At 44.1% G+C, this 9,694-nt stretch overlaps 1 protein-coding gene across 1 annotated transcript; it reads left to right on the forward strand.

The window, feature by feature from the left end:
* Window positions 1–4,761: 4,761 nt before the first annotated feature.
* Window positions 4,762–9,440, forward strand: LOC125424955 (keratin, type II cytoskeletal 6A-like; the record flags this gene model as incomplete). Its single annotated transcript, XM_048482397.1, has 3 exons — window positions 4,762–4,976; window positions 7,253–7,313; window positions 9,345–9,440. Coding segments are annotated over 3 exons (372 nt in total), but the record flags the coding sequence as incomplete, so codon positions are not given.
* Between the last annotated feature and the right edge of the window lie 254 nt (window positions 9,441–9,694).

Genomic DNA, 9,694 nt, shown 5'->3' on the forward strand with positions numbered 1-9,694 from the left:
AGGTAAGGGAAGCGAGGGAGTGGGGGGGGGGGAAGCGCCGGGAAGCCATTGCCGTTCGCACGGCAGCGGCTTCCAGCCGGCGTTGTTAGAAAAGTGCGCTGGGAAGTGCACTGGGAAAAGTCCCCAGGCCGCCATTAACTGCCCGTGTGGAAACGGCCTTTGAAAAAACATGATAAGGCAAACCTGCTTTAGGTCCAGGAACCATGCAAACTTCTTGGCCAAACTGAAGAAGAAGAAGAAGAAGAAGAAGACTTTATTTACAGTCAATGACCAGATGTATTACAAAGACTCCAAAATATCTACAAACAAACAAAACAAGAATACAGATCTCTCTCCCGTATTCCAGCACTATCCCTCTATATATCATTATACTTAGTAAACACACCAAACAGCATAAGAATACTAAACAAAATAAAAATATCTAAGGGGGATACCATATTCAGATCATTTTTTCTTTTTCATAATGAATAGACAGAATTTTGCTACCCATTTAGTAATATTCTCCTTCTTATCTTGTAATAGTTTTTGACAACAAACTTTATCAGAACAATATGTCATTTTGTGTAGTAGATGTGACAGGCATTTTTTCCTTGCCTCCTCATAAAGGGGACACTTTAATAACATATGCTCTATAGTTTCTACAGACTTCAGAGAGCAAGAACATAACCTTGCAGCGTAAGGTATCTTTTGATATTTCCCTTCTAAAACAGCAGAAGGTAAATGTACACTTCTTGCAAGAGTAAAAGCTCTCCTTAGATCTTTGTTATCCAGATAAGTTAAATAAGGAGCAGGGGCAGTGATATATTTCTGTGTATAGCATAGAGGAAAATCTGAATATCTTGCCAGATCAGACTGTCGTGATACATCTTTGATTCTTTGGGTAAGTTCACTTTTAAATTGATCCCAATTTTTGATCATATGGATGTTATATGGAAGGCCACATTTATTAAGGCACTTCTCCATCTCTTGAGCCCACCTAGGTTTATAAGGATCTTTTGCTAGAAAGGGCCAGAGACCATTTGAATCAGTGTGTAACTTTATCCATTTATATGCTGTTGTTATTATTATCTTGTCCTTCAGGCTCATTACTCCTGTTTCAAGCCTAATAAATGTATTTGGGACTCCTGGAGGGAGCTGAAGGATTGCTCTTAAAAATTTGGACTGTAGCCTTTCTAGCTGTGTCATACTCGATTGTGCAATCCCCAAATAGACACCGTATAGAAGTTGTGTCAATATTTTAGCTTGGTATAATTTTAGTGCTGCTGGTACGTAGAAACCCCCTTTAGTACGGAAGAACTTCAACACTGCATATATTGTCTTTTCTACCCGCTCAGTTATCATATTACAGTGAGTAACATGGCTCCCTGAAGCTTGAACCACGACACCTAAATACTTAAATTTGTCAACTTGTTCTAGTCTGTTTCCGTTTATTGACCAAGATCTTTTGGGAGGGCGCTTTCCACATGCCATCACTTTTGTTTTATTTATGTTAATTATCAGTTCTTCCTTTTCACAATAAGTTGAGAATGCAGCTAATGCCCTCTGCATCCCAACTGGAGTTCTCGATACTAGAACAGCATCATCTGCGTATAATAGAATTGGGAGGGATCGTGTATTTAATTTAGGCGGATGTGAGTCTACAGTTTTCATATGTGCTATTACACCATTTATATAGAAATTAAATAAAGCTGGAGATAATCTTGGCCAAACTGGGATATTTCTCTTGCTCAACCTGGGATATTTGGACCATACAGAGTTGACCATGAACATGTTTAAATACATGATTGCAATATACATATGTCGGGGCATTCTTGATGTTCTCTCTCACTCTCTCCTGTCCTTATTAGTGTCTTTGCCCAATTTAACAACAGTGGGATATTGGTACTACAATGGAAATGAATTTGAGGGAGGAAAGCTTAGCCCTGATTTGCTTGCAGAAATGTGAATTCATGGATTTCCAAAGTCATTTTTTCTTCATCGTTGCCAGAAATGCATGTTGTACCTTGGAGGTGGGGGGGGGGGGGATCCATCAATTACATTTTATTTTATTTATTTTTATTTTATTAAATTTCTATACCGCCCTTCCCCGAAGGGCTAAGGGCGGTGTCCATCATTCAAATAACAGTTAAAATCCATTTCACTCCAATCCCAGTTAAAACCATATACAAATTATAAAATTCAAAGTCCCGATGGCGATTAAAATTATTTCCCCTCCCCCCTTCCTCCCCCCCCCCCCCCCCCCCAATTTAGGGCTTTAAAAGGAAGAACCATCACTTTGAATTGTAACCATAAGCAGATGGGCAGCCAATGCACCTCTTTCAATGCAGGGGTGATACCATCCCTGTATCCAGCTTCTGATGATAACTTGGCAGCTGCAATCGGACTAAATAAAGTTTCCAAATGCTTTTCAAAGACAGAGGCCAGCCGGATCACTTGGGGGCCAGGGATCACCAGGAGGTCTGCCTCCGAGGAGCGGAGGGGCCTGGAAGGGCGATATAGGGAGAGACGGTCCCGTAGGTATGCTGGTCCAAGGCCGCGAATAGCTTTAAAGGTCAAAACCAGAACTTTAAACATGACCCGGTACTCGATCGGCAGCCAGTGTAGTTGGTACAGGACCGGAGTAATCCGGTCCCTAATAGATGTTCCCGCCAGCATGTGCTAACTTCATATTTACTGCCATGTCAATGACTTTTATGCTTAGGGTATTTTAATGGTTCGTTCGAAATAAAATTTTAATAATAGACATTTTATTAAAAATTTGTTTTAAAAAATTATTTTATTTTATTTATTTTGCTTCATTTTTTACTTTATTATGCCTTTATTTATTTACCTTTTTTCCCCAGGGCAAACCAAAGCAGCTTACATTGTTCTCTCCTGCTCTCTTTTATCCTCACAGCGACCCTGTGAGGTAGGTTAGGTTGAGAGTCTGACCCAAGGTCACTCAGCAGTTCAGTTCAGTTTTCAGTTCAGTTTTATTACGGCCATTAGGCCAGCAAAAAAGAGCAGAGAAGAACAAGAAAAAGGAGGAACAACAAACAAAAGAACAATCGAATTTGCACTGAAATCCACGAAACAGAAATCCACACAAAAAATATCATCAGCTTGTAGCATTCTTACGGTCACCCTCATGTGGTCTGGCTCTTGGTCCCAACATGGTTCTTCTCTTACTAAGGTCACTCAGCAAGTTTCCATTGCAGAGTGGGGATCTAACCCTGGATCTTTCACATCCTAGTCTACTGCACCAGACTAATCTTCAACAATGTCAAACACTTCTGCATATTTAATTTCATTTCTTGATGCCCTTTCATTAGAACTGGGTGGTGGCAGTTCAGCGTTCAGTCTGGACTTCCCCTGCAATTGATAGAAAGTGCCCTCAAATCATAGCTGACATGGAGACTCCATAGGTTTTCTAGGCAAGAGATGGCTGGACATGATTTGCCATTGCCTGCCTCTGTGTAGCAGGGGCGTAACGAGGCAGCCCTGGGCAAACTGTAGCCCTGGGCAAAACCTGAGTTGGATGCCCCCCCCCCATGGGCGGCCACTCCACCACGACCAAACTTTTTTTTGCACCAGGACATTGGTGCCTGCAGGGGGTGCATTTTTAGACATATCAGCACCAAAGTTTCAGCATATCATCAGGAGACTGTCCTTATGCTACTCCCCAGGTTTGGTGAGGTTTGGTTCAAGGAGTCCAAAATTATGGACTCCCAAAGGGGGTGCCCCATCCCCCATTGTTTCCAATGGGAGCTAATAGGAGATGGGGGCTACAGTTTTGAGGGTCCATAACTTTGGCCCCCCTGAACCAAACTGCACCAAACTTGGGGGTTGCCATCATCTCCAGATGATACCCTGAAATTTTGGTGCCGATACATTCAAAAATGCACCCCCTGCAGGAACATCCTAGAAATTTGCCCAAGAATCTTTGTTCTGCATTGAGTTTTCTGCATTGCTGTCAATGGGGGTTGCAGGCTGTGGGGGGCACATTTATGAAGGCACAGTCTCAAAACTTTCAGGGTCTCATCAGGAGACTGCCTTAATGATACCCCCCAAGTTTGGTGCAGTTTGGTTCAGGGGGGCCAAAGTTATGGACCCTCAAAACTGTAGCCCCCATCTCCTATTAGCTCCCATTGGAAACAATGGGGGATAGGGGCACCCGCTTTGGGAGTCCATAACTTTGGACTCCCTGAACCAAACCTCACCAAACTTGGGGGGTAGCATAAGGACAGTCTCCTGATGATACGCTGAAATGTTGGTGCCGCTAGCCTAGAAACTGCGCCGCCTGCAGGCCAAAAATGGAAAACCACTAAAATACCCAAAAACGAACCCAGCATTTTGATGCCCCCCACAAGGTGATGCCCTGGGCAGCTGCCCACCTTGCCCAATGGGCATTATGCCAGTGCTGTGTAGCAACCCTGGACTTCCTTGGCAGTCTCCCATCCAAGTACTAACCAGGGCCGACCCTGCTTAGCTTCTGAGATCTGGCAAGATCAGGCTAGTCTGGGCCATCCATGACAGGGTCTCCTGGTATTAGTGTCCTGAGAATCAGACCAATGGTGCAAGAACACCCACAATTCCAGCTTCTCACTGGAAGCAATCACCTCAGAATTCATAGGTAGAACTGCTAATCTTAACCATTTTTAAACCCACAATCTTTACAATCTTTCTTATTATGAGCACCTCTATATTTGATTTGACTTTGTCTTGGCTCTTGCAGAAAGACCTATAACAAACATCTCTTTCTTTACCCCTCATCCGATGTAGGTACGATTCCTCGAGCAACAGAACAAAGTGCTGGAAACCAAATGGGACTTGCTATACCAGCAGGGCACTCCGGCTCTGAGGGACAATCTTGAACCCCTCTATGAGGCATATATTGACAGCCTCCGACGACAGTTGGACGGTCTAGTCAGTGATAAAAACCACCTGGATATTGAACTGAAGAATACACAAGAGCTTGTCGAGGATTTCAAGAACAAGTATGTGAGACAGAATGAGCCTCTCAGATTGCTTCTCGAAATAGATAGCTAGAATAACCATTTGCCTGGTCTATTTTCAGGGGATTGGCAAAATTCTGCCATCAATTTCTTTTCAGCATCTCCATGGTCTGAGTCACCCTTTCCCTCACTTTCTTTTTTTAAAAAATAGAACTTTTTAAATTAACATAATATATATAGCTGAAAGTCCCACCATATATACCATAGATCCATGGTGGCGAACCTTTGGCACTCCAGATGTTATGGACTACAATTCCCATCAGCCCCTGCCAGCATGGCCAATTGGCCATGCTGGCAGGGGATTGTGGGAATTGTAGTCCATAACATCTGGAGTGCCAAAGGTTTGCCACCACTGCCATAGATATATACCACCAAACATTCCAATATGTTTTTTTTAATCCAGCCAACACACATTGGGACATATTGCGAACATTTTAGATAACCTGCATGGAGAATCTCAACGGGATTTTCAAACAATTCTCCCTAACCCCGGCATCGCCCGAGATTTGATGTGCCATTTTAAACAGCTTTCAGTCCGTGTTTTCTTACAAGCTTACTGATGTTATTGTTTCTGTTGCATTTCCATCCTTCTTGGGGTGCTTCTTCCTGCATTTTTTATACTGACTCTGGGCTGGGGTTCAGGGCTTGGAACTTGAGCCAATGTTTTGTTTGTAAAAGGTGCTAAATTCAATCCCTGGCATCTCCATTTTAAAAATTAAGGTAAGCGGTGATGAGAAACACCTGTACCTGAAGCCCTGGAGAACTGCTACCAAAGGAGTGCTGTTCTTGATAGCCTAAGGGTCTGACAATATGAGGCAGCTCCATGTGTTTACCTCATTATTTTCTTTCAGAATTTTCATCTTCTGCTGCTAAATTTTATTCTTTTAGTTTCTGTGCCCCAATTTATGTCTCAGTCCCTTCCGTCCCTTATTCACTTCATTCTTTTCACTGCACCCTCTTTCTCCCAGCCCCATTTCTCTGCCTTCTGCATTGCCATTCCTTGTTCCTGGACAATCTACCTTTCTCCATTTATCATGCCACTTTCTCATCTTCTTTACACATTTCTAATATTGTTGCTCCCACAAAGGCCCCAATTAGACATGCAATTTGATAATATTTAATTGACTGCTGTAATGGCCATTAGTTTTTCTGAAGATGTTCACCTTCTCTCTCAGCCCCATTGAAAATGAAAATTGAAAAGCCTATTAAAAATGGAGCCCCAGGAAGAGCATTGTGGGGTGTGTGTGTGTGTGTGTGTGTGTGTGTGTGGATTTGGGACTGCAGTTGGAATGGGGAGAAAATCATGCTCCATGGGCCAAAATCCCTTCTTCCACAGAAATGCTCTGGTGGATCTAAGGCCGTTTCCGCACGGGCGGAATATGGCGGCCTGGGGATGGCAAAAACGCCGTCCCCAGGCCGCCGTTCGCACAGGGGGCGCAGCTGCTTCCCGGTGCTTCCCCCCCCACTCCCTCCCTGCACTTACCTCGTCCCTGGGCCTCCAGTGTGTCGCCGAGGCGTGGGGACACGCCCCCCTGCCCTGCGACGAAGGAGCAGGCGCGCAGGGCCGGGGGGGCGTGTCCTCAGGCCTCGGCGATGTGCCGGAGGCCCGAGGGCATGCCGGATCGGCCGGGCGACGGTGCTCCGCGGCACTGTCGTCCCAGCAGGTTCTGGGACCGTCCATGCGGACAGTCCCACGTTGTCGGGTCGGCGCGAAATGTGCCGACCCAGCCGCTTCCGCCTCCGTGCGGAAACGGCCTAAGCCATAAGAAGCCATTTGTTTGTGATTCTGAAACCATATTCCTTGAGCTACACTACCAAGTGCCTCTTCACATCACAAGCTTGTATGAAATGCATACACTCAGATATAACTGAAGCTTGTGTGGAAACATGGGTCTTCTTTCAAGGTCCTGAGTCAACCCTTGTCTTCCAGGTTAGCTTCACTGACTGGACCGAGGGCAGACACACAGTGAAAACGGCAGTGTACATTGGGAGTGGGATATCATCTAAATTCCATGCACATAATTGAGACTTCCCTTCTTCCACTGCAGCCTATAACCCCATCCAAATGCCACTTCTGGGGCATATTGGAGTAGCATGAAGGGCACCTGAAGGGTTGATTGGCAAAAGGGAGGATTGGCAAAAATAACGTGCCTCTCTCCCTTTTCCATGGGGTCCAGCTTTATATGATGTAGTCTGTTGACGATGAAGTTCATGATGATAACACCATCTGTAATCTCAATAATAATTTATTTTAACAGATACGAGGATGAAATTAACAAACGTACCGCTTGTGAGAACGACTTTGTGGTGCTCAAAAAGGTGAGTGATCTTGCCTTAAGAATGATCATTCTTACTTTATGGCATATGCACATATACATTTGAGATTCCAAATATGTGCCAATGTCTGAGCCGGTGGTACAAAAGACTTTATTGGAAAGCGTCAGTGGCTAGCAAATGAAAAGCCAATTCTAAATTCTCTTTTCCCAAACCCCAATATATCCATCCCACAGTACTCATCCCCCCTCACATCTTTCTGCGCTACCCAACTACAAAGGAAAGCTGTGAAATGGTGATCTCCAAGGCCAGAGGATGAGATAAGCAGCCATCTGGCCTGGGCACCCCTACTTGTTTCAGCTAGGCAGAAACGAAAGTAACTTTCCATCCAGACTCCTCGCTCCCCCTCCCAGTTGCAGACAGGTTCCCCCTATGCCAGGCTCCCGCCTGACAGCCGGGTGTGCGGCAAAAATGCAGTTGTGAATGTTTAAGACAAGAAGACACCAAAAGAGGTGGTTTGCCTTTGCAGAGTCTTCCCTAGTGGTCGTCTCTTTTCCAAGTACTGACCCTACTTAGCTTCTGAGATCTGAGATCTCGTTGATATGGTCCAGGAACTTATTTGGTTCTTCTTCTCCATGGCTCCAAATGGTGAATGTGTCATCCACATAATGGAACCATATAATGGGCTTTTTTGGTGCTGTTATGGTCACACTGGACCATATCAACAAGATCCACCCAAACATCCAATTTACTATGGAAAAAGAAAATGAAGGAAAACTGCCATTTCTAGATGTCTTAGTCATCCGCAAACCAAACCAACAATTGGGCCACACAGTATACAGAAAACCTACGCACACGAATAGATATCTACACAAAAACTCCAATCATCATCCAGGACAAAAAAGGAGCACCATAAAAACTTTGGTAGATCGCGCACCTCCTTCAAGATGAATTGAATCACCTAAACTGGGCTCTACAGGCTAATGGTTACTCTACTACAGACATCAGAAGAGCTGCAAGACCAAGAACAAGCCACATGAACAAAGATAAAAAGCCATCTAGAGGGAAAGTGTTCTTACCATACATCAAGGGAACCACTGACCGCATAGGAAAACTGATGAAGAAACATAACCTACAAACAATCTACAGACCCACCAAGAAAATTCAACAAATGCTACGTTCAGCAAAGGATAAGAGGGATCCTCTAGCTACTGCAGGAGTCTACCGCATACCATGTAGCTGTGGACAAGTCTACATAGGAACCACCAAACACAGCGCTCAGACAAGAATCAAAGAACACGAAAAGCACTGAAGACTATTTCAGCCAGAAAAATCAGCAATAGCAGAACACCTGATAAACCAACCTGGACACAAAATATTATTTGAAAACACAGAAATTCTGGACCACTCTGACAACCGCTACGTCAGACTACACAGAGAAGCCACTGAAATCCACAAGCACATGGACAATTTCAACAGGAAGGAAGAAACCATGAAAATGAACAGAATTTGGCTGCCAGTGTTGAAAAACTCTAGAATCAAGACAGTGACTAATGAGCTCCACACAAACACAGGACAACTATAGACAATAGCAATCAAGGGAACAAAGACCAGGATACTTCTATTCAGATGCATTCACCTATTGACCTTGCTATCTTCATTGTTACTCACATGCTACAGACTTCTTTGTGACTCACATGCCAGGCTACTCTATTCAGATGGCCTCACCTTTTGACCTCACAGTATATATACTCCACTTGCTTTCCATTCCTACTATCAGATCCTCTGAAGATGCCAGCCACAGATGCAGGCAAAACGTCAGTAGAGAACGCTGCTAGAACATGGCCATACAGCCCGGAAACCACACAGCACCCCAATGGCACTTATTCTTTATCTCAAGATGTTCCAACGCCAGCCAATTTCCATATATTTTTTCATTCTACATCAGATGCATATGTTCTGTAGTGTACGTCTCAGGCAGCCACCAATTGCCAACCTTATTCTAATCTAGACTCTAAGAAAACCATTTATGTTCTGCTTATGTGGACTAGTAGTAATGTTATGGTTCTTCTGCAGGACGTGGATGGTTCCTACATGCACAAGATTGATCTGGGATCCAAGACAGATTCCTTGACACAGCACATCCAATTCTTAAGAGCACTCTTTGATTCGGTAAGGATTTTTTCTTCATTATTATTTCTGCATGCCAGTGTATTCCTAAACCCGCTCTGGACAGCTGCAAAATAACTGCAATTCCATGGAAACCAAAACCCAACTTAGATAGCTTGACAACCTTCAGAACTACTAACAGCCTTGCATTAACTTACCTAATCATTTTGTCCCAGTGGTCCCAGTGGTAGGTCAGGCAAAGCCTCACATGTTTCAGAAATCCCTAGGAGGTCTCATATCAGCATGTTCTGCACATA

This window comes from Sphaerodactylus townsendi, unplaced genomic scaffold (assembly GCF_021028975.2).
Source record: "Sphaerodactylus townsendi isolate TG3544 unplaced genomic scaffold, MPM_Stown_v2.3 scaffold_1598, whole genome shotgun sequence".
Classification (NCBI taxonomy): Eukaryota; Metazoa; Chordata; class Lepidosauria; order Squamata; family Sphaerodactylidae; genus Sphaerodactylus; species Sphaerodactylus townsendi.